The 17,501-nt window shown below is 34.4% G+C and overlaps 1 protein-coding gene across 3 annotated transcripts in view; it reads left to right on the plus strand.

The window, feature by feature from the left end:
* The window catches only part of KIFAP3 (kinesin associated protein 3), a gene marked incomplete at its 3' end in the record, with an annotated part of 158,551 nt that overhangs the window by 75,533 nt on the left and 65,517 nt on the right, over positions 1–17,501 (plus strand). For all 3 annotated transcript variants that reach the window (XM_082862992.1, XM_082862993.1, XM_082862994.1), the window contains 2 exons: positions 8,702–8,802; positions 16,557–16,665. In XM_082862992.1, the coding sequence (XP_082719118.1) occupies positions 8,702–8,802; positions 16,557–16,665 (210 nt within the window). The remainder of the gene's footprint in view (positions 1–8,701; positions 8,803–16,556; positions 16,666–17,501) is intronic.

A 17,501-nucleotide genomic window follows, 5' to 3' on the forward strand; every position in this document is an offset into this window, starting at 1 on the left:
CGGCCATGGCTCACGGGCCCAGCCGCTCTGCAGCATGTGGGATCTTCCCGGACCAGGGCACGAACCCGTGTCCCCTGCATCGGCAGGCGGAATCTCAACCACTGTGCCAGCCGGGAAGCCCTGCAATTATCTTTTAAGTGGTGGTTTTGCCTGTGGCATTTTCACTATAGTGGTAGAGCTTTAAAGGCACCAACTCTACAGTAAACTTAAAGGCAGTTGTGATTTTTGAAGTATGTTGTACTCACATAGACTTTCTAGGGGTAATTTATCACCTTAATGCTGCTCTATTCTAATATAGGGGTGCTTATATCCCCACTTCTCTTATCTTTTCATGGACCCTTTGTGACTTCGAAGGGAGTTTTCTACTTTGAACGAAGACATGGAGTGCAGAAGAGAATGAGAATCTGGCTAATAATGTGACCCATAATTTGTGTTCTCACTCTGCTTTTACCAAGTATTGGGCTGGTTCTACTGCAGCAGTGGAAATTTGGCTTTGAGTTCTGGTGTTCAGAACTCATATTTCTGCTTGACTGAACTGTGAATGGAAAATCCCAAGTATCTTACAAAATTAGTAGCTAAATGGTGTTTTTACTAATCACTTCAGAGATGGAAAAAACTGAAGACATTTTAAAATTCAAAACCCATCAGCATGTGCTTCCCCTTTAATTGGCAGAAAATCGATCGTGAGAGCAGCCCAGAGAGCTGACTTTTTTTCTCCTTCAGTTGCTCCAGCTGAACTACAGCTGCAAATTTCTTTAAAAAGAAAAAAAAAAATCTTGAAGGTATAAGTGCAATAATTCCCACAAAATAAGTTGCTGGAGTTAATGACCAGTTTGTTAAGGCATTAACTGCCCTCAGCTGGAAATGACCAGTTTTGAGGGGAATGGCTGCACAACTGCTAAGATAATTCAGTAACGCATTCAAATAATGATCCAGCTAATTAACAGTGAATTTCTATGGAAATCCTATCGAAGTACTTATGGCCTCTGCATTTAATAGCCGGTGAGTTCATCGTGATTCATGTTTATTATCATAAATACCAAAGGAATCATAATGACTAGGCCATTTTATTTTCACCGTGGCCTTATGACTTGAACAGATCTGACTAAGCCACCTATAGTCATTAAGGACCTAGTTCTCAAAATATTCAGTCTTTTCACTGCTCTGCTCAAAATTCACAGAGCCTTTGGTGCTATGCCAGCATAGCGACTATTGGCAGACTGTTTTAACTTGGGATGCCATTAGGGAATAATTGATGTCTATAAGTCTTAAAGGAGCCCTTTTGAAATGTCTGCCATTGGTATGATGTGGAGAAATCATAGTTGGTTAGCTGGAGTTTATGGTTCTTCATCATGAATTCTTATGGGAAAATCATAACTCCCAGCCCCAAATTCGTTTAGGATATGCAAAATTATTTTTTTGAGTTTTATTTTTTTAAGAACTTAGATATCCAATGAATGAAGAAGACTATTATTAGCTTATAATAAGGGATAAGCTTTAATTTTACTTGGACTATTTAATCTCTCTTAATTTCTGTTTATTGCTATGTGATCTTTAAATTAGTCTTTAAGTAATAGTAAATGTTGGCTGCCAGAAAGCCTCTACTTTCTGTGTGCAGCTGTGTTTGAAGAGATGAATTTAGGTTATTTCCAGACATCTTCCCCCTCCAGGTATTCACTTTTCTCCTACAATATTTTGTCCTTTTGCTGTAGCTGTCAGATATCTGCTAGATACCGTAAAGTTATAGGCTGTGTTTTTATCAAGCAATTAATCACTTGCGTAATCATTTATGATTCAATGAATATGATACCTGTGGTTTATATACTATAATCTTCCTTCATACATTGCAGTTCTTTAGAGGAGATTGGAAATATGTGATTTGAAACAAGATATGAATTAGAATCATCAAGGTAACATATGGGTAACAAGCATTTATAAAATATTTCCATCTTTTTTTCTGAATAAAAAACCAAGTGTCATCTTGTATCTTTTTTCATTCCCTAAATAAATACAAAATGAGAAGAAAATCAATTTTATAGGTATTTGTAAATCAATTGATTGAATTCTAGGGAACCTTTACCCAGATAAAATCTAGAAGACGTATCAGCAACTTGGGTTATCTAGACTTCTGAGTACAATATTGTAGTCCCTTATATCTGTCATCACCTCCTTTCACACTTTCCTCAAGGGAAAAAAAATATCTCTGGTCATATTCCAGTTTCTTTTGTTTGGTTGTGCTCAGCTCACACAAATGGGGAAGCACCTGTACGTTTTATTTGCCTGGGACATGAAACTTAAAGGTAAATGAAGTAATATTGCTAATAGTGAGGTTTGTCTTCTGTGTTCTCAGACTTCTCTCTCTGTGTCCTTTCATCTTTTTGTACCCCGTCACCTCCATAACTATTCCCCACTCGAGGAGTGAAATTAAGTTCTGTTACAGACAAGGAAGCATGAAAGAAGGAAGAGAGGTTCACAGTGTGTTTGTGGTAGTGGTGGTGGAGGAACACATACTGATGACAATAATCTATCCTTTGATTATTTTCTTTTCCCAATTTTTGTTCTGATTAAGGGATTTATGACCCTATGAGACTGATGAAGGGTCCTTATCAGATACTGGTCACTGAATGGAGCCTTGAAGGATGCCGTGACTCTCCTAAGCCCGTACTTTGGGTATAGCAGAGCTTTATAGGAAAGTGCCTAGGGACAAGTGGCTCAACCATAGGGTCAGAATATACCTGTGAACCCTGTCTAGCTCATCTCAGAGGAATCTTGGCTGCCTCTTAAACCTACATTACCTCTAACTGTGGTCAAATCTTGAGGATAGAAACCACAAAGACAACATATATAATAGGGGAATGTGAAAATAGTGTTCTATTGGTAAAACAGAAAAGTGTTATTATCAACATAATAATACTAAGAAATGACATTTATTGATTCAGTTTATTGTGTGACAAACTCAGTACTAATTGTTTTACCAGAATTCTTTCACCTAATCTTCACATAACAACTCTTTGAGATAGGTACAGTTGTTATTCCAGTTTCACAGATGAAGAAACTGAAGCACAGAGAATTTAAATAACACTCAAAAGGCCATTTATGCTAGTAAGTGGCAGAGCCACAGATTGAACCCAAGCAGTCTGCCTCCAGAGCCTGAGATTTGAACCACAGCATTTTACTGCCTCTGTTTACCACTCTACTCAACTTTTAAGCTTCTAGCACCTTGTTTTTCTCATAAAATCAAACACTGCTTGATAGCAGTTCTTGTCCAATTCAGTGAGAGTGAGTTTCAGAACTGCTATATAGATCTAGTCCCCCAAACTGCTTGGGGGATAATGCAGTTTGTCCCTGTCAAGATCTTTCATCCATTGGAACCTATTGCATCTGGGCTCAGGTACTCTGATAAATAACTGATTGTTTTTCTTCATTTCATCTCCCCTCTTCTCTTCTACCATCTTCTCACCTCTTTCTCCATAGAGTCCTTTCTTAACTGCATTTCCTTCCTGTACTGTGCCACTAAGGAATGATGATAATAATTTATGTTTATTTGGCATTATTTCACCCTTCCTGCTGCTTCCTGGAAGGCTTAGTAGAGAGTACATACACACAGGCTTTGTAGTCCGACCTAGGTTTGAATCTCAGATTCACGAGCTGTGTTTCCTTTTGAAGGATTCATAACCTTAATGAATGTCATCGCCTCACATCCAGATCAAAGATAATACCTACCTCTTCAGTTGTTATAAGGGTTAAATGAGAAAATACATGCTTAACATACAAGAGGAACTATCAGTTTGCTTAACTCTTTCTCTCTTCCCTTCTCTTAAAGAATTGTAGTTATAAAAAGACTGGCTATCCACGAATCTTTTGGGATAGCCTTGTAATCCTTGAGTTTCTGTTTTCTTCAGTCCTTTAGTTTTAGCACATTTTGGGGGCATGATAATCATTTTAGGTAAAGATTATGGGAAATTAGGCATATGTTCAGAGACTTTTTTTTTAAATCAAACTTTATTTTCTAGAGCAATTTAAGGTTCATAGCAAAATTGAGCAGAAAGGACATTAATTTCCCATATACTTCCTGCCCATCCCCCCAGCCTCCCACCTTTTTTAAAATTAATTTTTATTGGAGTATAGTTGCTTTACATAGGTTTTTAAATAGAAGATCACAGATAAAGAATTAGGAAGGTACGGGAGTACTGCAAGGATCTTTCACTTTTGGCCATGAGTATGGGGAGAGAAGGAGAAAGAGAAAGCACACAAGAGCAGAATTAGAACTGGCAGTAGAATGACTCATCCTACTTTTTGAAACTAGATATTTAGTTTTGTGGAAAAAGAAAGTAATATAAATTATTGTTGAATTTGAGATGTTTCTTGCATATGTTATTCATCTACGTTTTAAAAATTATTGTAATTTTAGGACTTTTCTCTAGACTTTCTATTCTGTCACATATCCTTTATCCTGAGTTATCCTTTGGAAGTGATATAGATATAGATATATAATCATATATATATGTGTATGTAATTTGCTCTAGAAAGACCTTCCTTGTTACTCTCTTTATGGGGTACAGATCTCTTAAAGGTGAATCTTTCTTTCCTCTCACCTTACATGAATTGATGTACCACTTTAGAACATTGCATTTTAGAATCCTTTCATTGATAACCAGCAGTAGACAGACAATCCTCAAACATAGAATAGTGTCCTTTTTCATTCTTAGTTCCACACTGAATTTTAAAGTCTGCTTATTTACTTTGATGTTAAAAAATCTTTTATATTGGATATTGATTTCTATGTTTCTTCTACCATTTATTTAGTAAGTTGTGTGACTTGGAATCCTACTTTTCAGTGAATCCATTACATAGAGAAAATATTTTCAAATAATATTTTGAAAAAATTAAGTAGGACTAGAACCTACCCACAGCTGAACAACATATAGAAAGAAACTGTAATAGCAGGGAAAGAGACTGTGTCTTCGGAATATGAGTTTGCTGTAGGAACTTACTTGAAAAGATATTAAAATACCTCAGTCCCTGGAGGAAAATACTGTGAAGTATAATCTGACCAAACCCCTAAGGGATACTTTCCTCTCTGGAGAATAAAATTGGAATTTTTCATTTTTAATCTATGTATCATGCAGAATGATACAAAGATTTGTTTTCCTATGGCAAGTGTGTTTTATACTAGAATAAGTATAAATGAATGCCTTCAGCGGTGTAAAAATGTGTTTTATTAAAATCTATGAGTCTTTTCTATTTAGATTGCTCTGATCCCAAGAGCAAAATACTTGGGTTGGGAACACCCAGTTAGTCTCTACTTTTCTCTTTTTTGGAGTAATTTCCGTTTTTGCATTACGTTTTCCTCCAGATGTAGTTCCTGCATATGTTGTATTCCAAGTGGTTAAATTAGTGAATTCATAGATTTTTAGTTAAGATGAAAATGTTTACTAGTATGTATTCATCTGACGAACATATGCTAGATTTTATTGTTTTTGTTTTATGCCAAGAAGTCATTTTTACATTGATACTGAAAGCCATAGGAAATAGGCTTTAGCCAAACAATTTAAAAAGATGCAAAAGTCTTGATTTTTAAAAATTCTGTTTTTAAAATGTGTTTTATTCTATCATATGTCAGTGTATCTCAGTCTTTTATACCTGATACTATCATCTTACTTGAAAGACCGTTTTACCTTATGATATAAAAATGTTTGAGAGATACTGTAATATACCTCTGGTGAAAATTCTGGAGTCAGAGAAGCCTGTGTTTAAAGCCCTGCTCACCCACTTACAAGGCTGTGTAGGAAGTATTTATTTTTCTCCAAGTGTTAAGTTCCTCATCTGAAACATAAGGATGATAAAATTTATTTGACAGATTATTTTGAAGACTCACATTGTTCTTCCTTACCATATGAAATATATTTTTTTAACATATAAGCTCCAGGAAAGCAACAGGCTAGAGAGAGGGTCACTATATGTTTTTAAAAAACATCTGGAAACTTAAGACACTTTTGTGTCAAATCTGAAAATCTTGTAGAACTAGTAATTTCTGTCTTTGACTAAACGTGCTTATTTTTTCAGTTTTAGCCTCTGATTTTTTAAACATAACATTGTTTTTTTTTCCAGCTTTATTGAGATCTAACTGACATATAACAGTATGTAAGTTTAAGGTGATGACTTGATATATATATATATTGCAAAATATATAAGGTTAGATATAAGGGTAGTTAACTATAAAAGTTACCACTTTAAGATTAGTTACCACATCCATCACCTCACATAATTACTTTTTTTCTGGTTGTAAGAACTTTTAAGATTTACTCTCTTAGCAACTTTCAAATGTACATACAGTATGTTAACTATAGTCACCAGGCTTTTTAGATATTAAAAATAGAATCAACCAGCAGGTATTTATTGAGAAACTTCCATATGCTATATACTAAGCCTATAAGAATACCAAGGTATGTCCCCTAAGAATTTCTCACCACCTCATAAAGAGATAACCTAATATCTGAAAAATTCAATAAGAATATAAAATAGTATTTTTTAAAAAAACAAAGTATTTTAGTAATTTTATACTATGGTAGACACAAGAATAAAGGTGCTGAATTTATCCTCCATGTCACAATGTATTTAAAATTTTCTTGATATGTTATTTATCAACTAAATTTATGTATATCCTTGATTTTGTTTTAAAACTCCACATATCTCCAAGGATTTCTCATAGCCCAAACTTTTTAAAAATAATATTGTTTTTTGGATAAAACCTTTTAGCCAAACTTTTCTAGCTCAAGTTTTGTCACTGACTTTGAGATTATAAATAGATCCTTAAAATATGGTCTTTCTGTAAGCATGTAGAAGAACTACATGGCATATTAAAGTCCCATTTTATTTTTCAAATCTATGATGTATCATTCACTTTTCTTTTTTCAGTTTCAAGGTGTACGAAACTAGAATAATCTTACCTCAGAAGTTCTGAGACAATCCTTAGACTATGCTTACTATCTCTACCCTTCAGCATTTTATAGTCATGTATTTTTTTTTCCATCTTTATTGGAGTATAATTGCTTTACAATGTTGTGTTAGTTTCTGCTGTACAACAAAGTGAATCAGCTATATGTATACATATACCCCCATATCCCCTCCCTCTTGAACCTCCCTCCCACCCTCCCTATCCCACCACTCTAGGTGGACACAAAGCCCTGAGCTGATCTCCCTGTGCTATGCGGCTGCTTTCCACTAGCTATCTATTTTACATTTGGTAGTGTATATATGTCCATGCCACTCTCTCACTTTGCCCCAGCTTCCCCTTCCTGCCCCTGTGTCCTCAAGTCTGTTCTCTATGTCTGCGTCTTTATTCCTGCCCTGCCACTAGGTTCATCAGTACCGTTTTTTTAGATTCCATATATATGCTTTAGCATACGGTATTTGTTTTTCTCTTTGTGACTTACTTCACTCTGTATGACAGACTCTAGGTCCGTCCACCTCATTACAAATAACACAATTTCGTTATTTTTTTTATAGCTGAGTAATACTCCATTGTATATATGTGCCACATCTTCTTTATCCATTCATCTATTGATGGACACTTAGGTTGCTTCCACGTCCTGGCTATTGTAAATAGTGCTGCAGTGAACATTGTGGTACATGTATCTTTTTGAATGATGGTTTTCTCAGGGTATATGCCCAGTAGTGAGATTGCTGGGTCATATGGTAGTTCTATTTTTAGTTTTTTAAGGAACCTCCATATTGTTTTCCATAGTGGTTGTATCAATTTACATTCCCACCAACAGCGCAGGAGGGTTCTCTTTTCTCCACACCCTCTCCAGCATTTACTGTTTGTAGATTTTTTTGATGATGGCCAGGCCATTCTGACTGGTGTGAGGTGATACCTCATTGTGGTTTTGATTTACATTTCTCTAATGATTAGTGATGTTGAGCGTCTTTTCATGTGTTTTTTGGCAATCTGTATGTCTTCTTTTGGGCATGTATTTTTTTTTAATGTAGCAAATACTATTCTACTTCGTTTATTATTTGTTATTTTTCCAGTTTCTGATTCATAAAAATTAAATATACTTTTCGTTTACTATTTCTTATACATTATCACTGTCAATGAAATGTGTTTATCACATATTTTGATAAAACAGTAAGGATGGGGAGGTCAGTGGCCAAATCTACATTTTAGTGGGCTACTGCGAACAATTAATTCTTAGGTTTGTGGTTAATTTTTTCAAAAGTATACCTTGTAAAATACACATAATCTCTTGGAACTTAGTGATATTTCATAGATAGTGTGCTCCAAACTTTGGAATTGAAATAGGGAGCTCAGAATATTTTCTAGGGCTTCCCTGGTGGCGCAGTGGTTAAGAGTCCGCCTGCTGATGCAGGGGACACGGGTTCGTGCCCTGGTCCGGGAAGATCCCACATGCCGTGAAGCGGCTAGGCCCGTGAGCCATGGCCGCTGAGCCTGCATGTCCGGAGCCTGTGCTCTGCAACAGGAGAGGCCACAACAGTGAGAGGCCTGCATACCGCAAAAAAAAAAAAAAAAAAAAATTCTAAATTAAGGTTATATAGTGATTTTTTTTGATTTAGTAGCTTAAAAGTTGTAATGCATTAATTTGTGTGTGTTATACAAAAGAAAAATAATTTCTTTGTGGTCATTCCCATGCATGGCATAATATAAAATCTCACCATATCCATGATCTCTTATTTCCAGGCAATGAAAACTACAAACAAATAGCAATGTGTGTTCTTTACCACATAAGCATGGATGACCGCTTTAAATCAATGTTTGCATACACTGACTGTATACCACAAGTAAGTGCTTTAAGTGTTTTTTTAAAAAGGCATTCAAAAAATATGTTTTTTACTTTCTTCCCTTGATTTGCCAGATAGGTTTTTTTCTTTAAAAGTCCCCTCTTAAAAATAATATAAATTTGTTATATACAATCTGGAAAGTACAGAACATTATAAAAATGAAAGTAACTTTCTGTTATCCCAAACCCAGAGATAACCATTTAAAATTTTGGTACATTTTCTTCTACATAGTTAAAAAAATACTGTTTTGGGATTATATGCCATATGTAATTATATATTGCTTTTTTAACTTAATATATCGTTAAGTACCCTCCCATGTCACTGAACATTATTCATAAATTATTCATAATAGTTGTATACTATTTTATTGCATAAGTGTACCATAATTTAAATATTGTTAAATTGTATATTTAGGTTTTTTTTCCAGTTTATCACATAAAAACTGATGTAAGTAAAAGTATGTAAACAAATGAAATAATGTGGAATAAATATCATAGTATGTAAAAGCTTAACCACATCTTGATTTTTTCTTTCGTTTAAATTCCTAAAAGTAGAATTACTAGGTCAAAAGGTATTTTGTGTATTTGACACAATATGGCCAAATTACCTTCTAAGAAGACATGAGTTGATTTTTTTCCAACTGTCACTTCACTTTGAACAGCACTGGATGCTATCATTTCTCTAAAAATGGAGTGTCTCTATTTCTTTTTATTTGCATTTCTGTGGATATTGGTGAGGTTGAACATTTTTCACATGCTTATTGTTGATATTATGTTATAAATCATTCATGTCCCTTGATAATTTTTCCACTGGCATGTCAGTATTTTAGGATTAATAAATAATATCTCTATATGTAGTAACTATTTTAACTCCTGGTCATATTACAGACATTTCCCAACTTTGTCATTTGCCCTTTAATTTTGTTTGTGGTTGACGGTTTTAATTGCTTTGCGTTCTCTGATGGGAAAATGCTTCATCAAAATACTTTTATTTGGGCTTCCCTGGTGGCGCAGTGGTTGAGAGTCCGCCTGCCGATGTAGGGGACACGGGTTTGTGCCCCGGTCCGGGAGGATCCCACATGCCGCGGAGCGGCTAGGCCCGTGAGCCATGGCCGCTGGGCCCGTTCATCTGGAGCCTGTGCTCCTCAATGGGAGAGGCCACAACGGTGAGGGGCCCGCGTACCGCAAAAAAAAAAAAAAAAAAAAACTTTTATTTTTATAGCACTACTTTCAAGAAAGATTTTTGCTATAACTCAGTTGCTTGATATATTTCATATGTTCGGTTTATTTGTCTTGAAGTTTAGTGATTTTTTTTCATAGACTATAATGGTGGAGATTCTATACATGTGTAATTTTTTTTTTTTTTTTGCGGTACGCGGGCCTCTCACTGTTGTGGCCTCTCCCGTTGCGGAGCACAGGCTCCAGACGCGCAGGCTCAGTGGCCATGGCTCACAGGCCCAGCCGCTCCGCGGCATGTGGGATCCTCCCGGACCAGGGCACAAACCCGTGTCCACTGCGCCACCAGGGATATACATGTGTAATTTTACTCTTAGGGAATTTACATTCATGGAATCACTGTTGTGCCATTAATCTTCATTAAACTGAGCTCTACTAATTTGAATAATATCTGATGATTGGAACACTAGTTAGGCTGATTTTTAATATTATTTTTATAATATGGCTTTCTAAAATAGAAAAAGCAAAATCGCAGGATGTATAATATACAATAAAAATAACACTTTTAAAAGACACTTTAGAAGAATATGTATAGTAAGTCATACTTATTAAAGTAATCCTCTTAAGACTCCTACTACATAATTCCTTATTAGCCTAATATAAGTTATTAAATGTATATTATTTTAGGATTAATAGTAATTAATATTAATTACTAATATTTATTACTAATTAATATTTATTACTACTATAATTAATTATTACTAATAATAGTAGTAATAATTATTATGTAGTAAAAAACAGGCCATAGTTTTTCTTTTTATTAATTCTTATTAATCCTTCTATTCATCCCAAATTAATAACATGGTTCTAAAAATTGAATTTGCTGTTCCAGAATTTTAATACTTTATCTACATGCAATTAAAAAACTGATAAACTCTCAAGGATAATTTCTTAGGCTTTTATACCAGGGGAAAAACTAATTATGCTTGTTTACAAAAAGTAGACATCCTTCAAATATGCAGCATATTTTATCTAACAAGGCAAGGCTTCTTATAGAGCTAACACATGTCAGACTACAGCCGATACAAAGTGTAATCAAACTCTTTGTCAAACAAGTTGTCAATAAAAGAGTAGCCATGTCAAAGGGAGATTACAGGTGATTTACTACAGTCTCACTTCATATGTTCCAAGGGGTTTTGCTTCACAGTTTCAAAGGGTGTTCCTTTTCCAATCCCATTTAATGTCAGAACTTCATTGACTATAGGATATGAATTGGAAAGCAGTGATGAAAGAATAATATTTTTGTCTAGATTGACTGTTTTTATCTAGATTAGATTTTAAAGAGAATAACATTAAATAAAAGAGAAATAAATGTACACTAAAAAGAGATGGAAAACTTTTTTTTGTTAAATATTTAATTTGGAGTTACCCTTCCCTCTATACCCTAGAATTTACAATCTCAAACATAAAATGTGAAACTTTATTTTCAATAAATAATCAGAAATAAAAGCCTGTTTAAGTTACTTTTGAAACATTATTATTATTGCAGTTGAAGACTTTGTAGAAAATTCTCCCGTACCTTTTCAAGGACAACATTCATGCATGTTTCCTTGCCAGATAATTTTCTAACATCAAACATTTCTGCAGTGGGGTTTTCAGAACATTTATGGTCTGTATTTCATGAACAAAATCTTTCAAAATTCATTCAATGGTCAATGTTTTGGGGTTTTAGTTTATTATATTTTGTTTTTAAAGCTCAACCCTGGTAAGAATAGTGAGGGTATGTTATCAAATTATGTTGTAAACATCCTGAAACTTTTTAGTATGAGGCCATATTTTGAGAAAAAATGGTACTCTAGAATAGTATGTTTGTTCCTAAAGTGCTATCCAGCCTATAACTTGTACTTTGTAAGGCTCAACTTTGGCATATTTGGGGAAAAGTTGACATGGTTTGATTGCCACCCAGTACCAATTGTAAAAATACATTGTAAAATAAAAGAATCATGGAAAGCAAATTTGGGATTACATTGAAATTTCCGAGCTTCCTTCAGGAATTAAAACGATACTCCTCTCAGAATATTGACTCCTTGAAGTAATGTTTATAATACTAACAAAGCTTTAAACTCATTTGTGATAGCAACTGATTAACCTACTTGTTAAATAAAACTATATCTGAAGTTTGGAATATTAATGTAATACTCTGTTCACTTTGAAATTATGCACATTAATTTTTGTTTAGTAAATATTGTCAAGTATTACAAATGAATTTTTCAAATGAGAAGCCTAAAGTAACTTTGAAAGTAAGAAAGCAGTGGTTCCATTGTCATTCATATTCATTTCAGTGATCAAAAAAAATGTGGGATACGGTCATATTCTTTAATTCAATTAGATTCATATGTAAAGGAACTTTATAAACTGAAACACTTACAAAAATAAGGTGTCATTTGTAAATGCTTCTTATTATTTTGGAACCACTCAGAGTCCAATTTAAATACTAAAAAGTATAGGATAAACCTATACTTTTTAAAATTTCATCAGAATTTTATTAGTCCAAATAAACAATGTGTTAACATTGGGCTCATGGAATAGCATTTCATAGATTAACCTTAAGAGGTTGTTGTATCTAGTGCATGATCATGGTCTTTTGGGGGAAAAATGATTCTATTGATTTCTCATTCTTAAAGAGCTGGGCTTTGGTGGAAATAGACTGTGAGATGCTCTAACATAAGCCTATAATTAGAGTTCACTTTTGTAAAATATTTAACATTCAGAGTAGATGTTATAAAGTCAACATGGCTCATAATCTCTCCCAATATTATGTTGCTTTGCTTCTTTTGTACTTTATTGCCTCTAATTATCCAATATATTCTCATTTTTTCCCTCTATTATGACACTATTTTGTAAAACTTGGGGGTCAGGGCAAGTCTTTCTTTATGTATGATCTTAATGGTCTCAGTGGGTGAATTGTTCCAGGTAAGCGTACTTGGGGATAACCAGGAGTTAATGGTTGTATTCTAATAATAGTTAAGAGTACACATTAACAGTTCATTGTTATTTAGACCTCTAAGATGCATGTTTTGTTTAAATAGGTGCAAATGCCATCCAGATGCTTATGAAAGTATTTATTGGTAATAGAATGGCCAAAGTACATGTTTAGGTAATGATGTCATGGTGTTATTTAACATTTTACCTAGAACAGTGCGCAAGAATCTTCATAGTAATCCACATGTTTTCTACCACAGTTGTCCTATTTGGCCCCTCTTTGATCTACACGCTTCTTTTGAGCTGAATGCTGGTAAACGTCCTTTCTGACAGCCCCCTTTGCTCCTGCCTGCCATTATCTGCTGAAGTTCAGAAACCAGAGCATCACTTCAAACAGCAGAGTTAGGGAGTAGCCAGTCAGAAGAGATTCCTGAGGCATGCAAAGTTCTGCCATAATCATTCAAAGATGTTTGGGTAGGGGGGTGGGGGTGGCAGAGGTGTATGTGAATACAGAGAGCTGTAGGGGTTGGCCTCTGGTCACTGGTAAATAAGTGAAGTCAGGTGCCAGAGAGTCTAGACACAGTGATTTCAGTCCTGGGTCTTTGGTATCTGATACTCAATATGGGACTTGTCTGATTGAACACTATTGCCTCTTCATTGCACAGGCTGAAGCCTTTTAGTGCCTTCCTGTTAAATTAGTAAAAGATGACAATGGACATAGTTAAAACAGAACAAATCTAGTTTTAGTATTTCCTAGTTGTCAGCAATTACACTTACTTCTGAAGTGCTATGGGTAGCGGTCAAAGACAGTGTTGCACGTAGAGCTTGAACTAAACTATTATTTTAAAATGTGAACACTTTAAAATTGAAATGTTTCTCTTATTATGAAAAACTAACTCTATATCATGATGTATTTCATTCACACTTAGTCCTGATTTCTCTTGATTTGGTGATGTAGGTGTTGGATAAGTTTTTAAACCATGCATTATTTTTTAAAAAGCTAGCTCCTGAATATTTCATCACAGGACTTAATGTGGAAATTACAAAAACAAGGCAAAAACCCTCAGCTTCTAACAAATCACCCTGTAACACCGTTCTTAAGGGCAAATTTCATACTACAAGGTTAATTTCAAGTAAACAGCAACGGATATTTTGCCTTGCTAAGCATTGCATTGATGTAACAAACACACTTCTGTTATTTTTAAAAAGCTTCTTGTATTAGGAGAAGTTTGGAAGAAATCTATAATGGGTTTTTGATTAGAATGTGAAAAACATACTGTATATATTTACATTTTTAGAGGATTGTCACCTACATTTTTATTAATTTGTAATTTAATTTTAGTTGGCAGTTAATAGGTAGCAAAATCTGTTAAAAGTATATCCAATAAATTAAGATTATTTTATCTTTGCCATAGAATTTTTTTGTTCTACAACATTATTAAGTGTTAGTGATTAAAGATTCCACTAGCAGCAACATTGGTGTTAAAGAAGTGCTCTCTGGGAAAAGGCATGATACATGCCAACCATTCACCAGCTATAGTGTTTTTGTAGTTCTCAGCAAATAGTGAATTTTATATATGTACATATAGTTTTGTTAGAATTATATCTAAGTATTTTGGGGAGCAATTGTGAGTGGATTTGCTTTTTTAATTTTGGTTTCCAGTTGTTCATTGCTAGCATACAGAAATAAGATTAATTTTTGTGTGTTCACCATGTAGCCTTTTTGAAACTTAGAAGTTATTTGGAACTAACATAGAGAATAACCAAAACAAGATTTAACAAAATAGGGTCTAACCAGTCAACAAAGGCATGTTGATCTAAAAAGGTATCCGCCGAGATAAAACATAAGAAATTTTTAGGTTATAAATTTTAGAATTGACTTCCATATGTTGTTAGCAATTTGACTAAGAGAAAAATATATTTATATAATATGCACTAAGTTAATTTGCTATTTACCAATAATAGTAGACAAGCTTCTCAAAAGTATAGCTTAAAGTTTGTTCTTTTCTCCTTTATTACATAGCAACTGTCTCTCATCATGACAAATCTAGATTACTGCTAAATGGCATAAGTGGCCTGCCTTTTTCTTCCTACTTTTGTCTGCTGCTTCTCAGACCCATCTTCCCTTTCTCTCTCTCTTTTTTTTAAATAAATTGATTAATTGATTGATTGACTTTTGTCTGGGTTGGGTCTTTGTTGCTGCACACAGGCTTTCTCTAGTTGCAGCGAGCGGGGACTACTCTTTGTTGCAGTGTGTGGGCTTCTCATTGCAGTGGCTTCTCTTGTTGCGGAACAGGGGCTCTAGGCACGTGGGCTTCCGTAGTTGTGGCACACGGGCTCAATAGTTGTGGCTTGTGGGCTCTAGAGCGCAGGCTCAGTAGTTGTGGCGCACGGGCTTAGTTGCTCCACGGCATGTGGGATCTTCCCGGACCAGGGCTCGAACCCGTGTCCCCTGCATTGGCAGATGGATTCTTAACCACTGTGCCACCAGGGAAGTTCCTTCCCTTTCTCTTATCATTAAGTAGAGTTCGTTTCTTATTTTATACACACTCCCAAATGATTGGGTCCAGCTTTACAGGTTCAGTTATCAACCATAAATGGCAATTCCTAAAATTATACCTTCAGTCCAATCATGTCTCCTAAACTTGTGTTTATAACTTTTACTGACTATCTGCACTAGACTGTCACATAGGCAGCTTAAATTCAGCATGTCCAAAACCAAAATTACTGTCTTCCCTTTAAAGTTTTCTCCTACTTTGGTTTCTGTCTTTTGGTAAATGTTAGCACCACCATCCATGTTGTTGTTTAGGGCAGAAACCTGTGAGTCATCTTTGACCCTTCCTCTCCCTTAACCCCAACATCTAGTCAGTTATTAAATCCCAGTTTGATTCTCTTTCCTAAATATATCTCTGAGCCATCCTTTTTAATCTCTATCCCCACTGCTCTACCTAGGCCAGGCAGCCATCATCATACCTCGACTTTTCCACTAGCCCTTTAGATGGTTTTGCCACATTTTCATACCCTATTTCAGTCTATTTTCTACATTGACCAGATTTTTTCGAAATGTAAATCTTATCCTGACACTTTCCTTATTTGGAAGCCTTTAATGTCTTCCCATTTACCTTAGGATGAAGCCCAAAATCCTTAACATTTACTTCAGAATCCTGTGTGATCTGACTTTTACCTTATCTCTTAACACTATTTCCCTCACTCCAACCATGCTTGCCTTCTCTTAATTCTTCAGAAGAATGACTTTTTTTCCTGCCTTGTAACCTTTGCACAAGCTATTTTCATTGCTCAGAATGGTCTACTTCCACACAACATTTTAAATTCCTTAAATGCAAAGGCTTTATGTAATATTTCTCTTATATTCTCCAGTGTACTTGGAAGTTCATATTGAATGCTGAGCATCTAATAGTTCATTAAGCATTCAGTTATTCAGTAGTAAAAGCCTACCACTTCTATGTTGAAAATGTAATTGTATTATATTATTTCCAACATACAATCTAAGGTAACATACTGTGATAAAATAGTGCCTGTGGTTTTTTGTGTGTTTGGGGGTTTTTTGAGTAAAATATGTCTTGTGCTTCTTGCTAGTTAATGAAGATGCTCTTTGAATGTTCGGATGAACGAATTGACTTGGAACTCATTTCTTTCTGCATTAATCTAGCTGCTAACAAAAGGAACGTACAGCTTATCTGTGAAGGTTAGTGCCTTTGAGCTTCATAGATAACTTCTATCATATGCTATTGGCATATGATGGAAAATAGATAATAAGGAATTAAGAATTATAGTAAATATGTAAATCCTATTTTTAAGTAGTTTTAAAAATTATAGCTATAATCCTTAAATGTCAGACTCAGAATATTCTTACATCATGAGTAGAAACGCTTACCCTTTAGTAACATTTTATAAACCATTTGATCAGTTACCCTTAATTGAAATTTGATTTTTAAAAACATTTTCTAGATGAAATAAAACTTTTTATTTGCAAAGCAATCTGTTACAGTGTAAGATGTTGCAATACAAATGTATTAGCTATTTGTTTCTATAGTATCTTCATAAAATGATTCATCATACATTATGATATTTCAGAGTTTGCTCAATAGTTTTTTCGTATTTGAGAAGTATACATGTTCATTATAAAAAGTACAAATGAGCAAATAGGAAAAACTTAAAAATTTTACTCCCACTATCCAGAGATAATCATAGGTAAGACTTTGGTACAATGTTTCTGTGTATTTTTAAATTAAAATGGGATTTTCTCTATAAATGGTGACATGTTTTTTGAAGTTAATATCTGAATATCGTTCCATATGATTAAATACTTTAATAAAACATAATTGCCAGTAGCTGCAAAATAATCCATTAACGGATTTTCCATAGTTTAATCTGCTAGTTTGTTGCCACTTCTTTTCTGTTACAAGCAATGCTACAGTAATTTTCCTTTCTCTGAATCTTTCATGTTTCCATTTTTACATTCTTAGGATAAATTCCTAGAAGTACAATTTTTATGGGTCAAAAAGTATTTACATTTTAAAA

Source organism: Leucopleurus acutus (assembly GCF_964270905.1).
Source record: "Leucopleurus acutus genome assembly, chromosome: 2".
In the NCBI taxonomy this organism is placed as follows: Eukaryota; Metazoa; Chordata; class Mammalia; order Artiodactyla; family Delphinidae; genus Leucopleurus; species Leucopleurus acutus.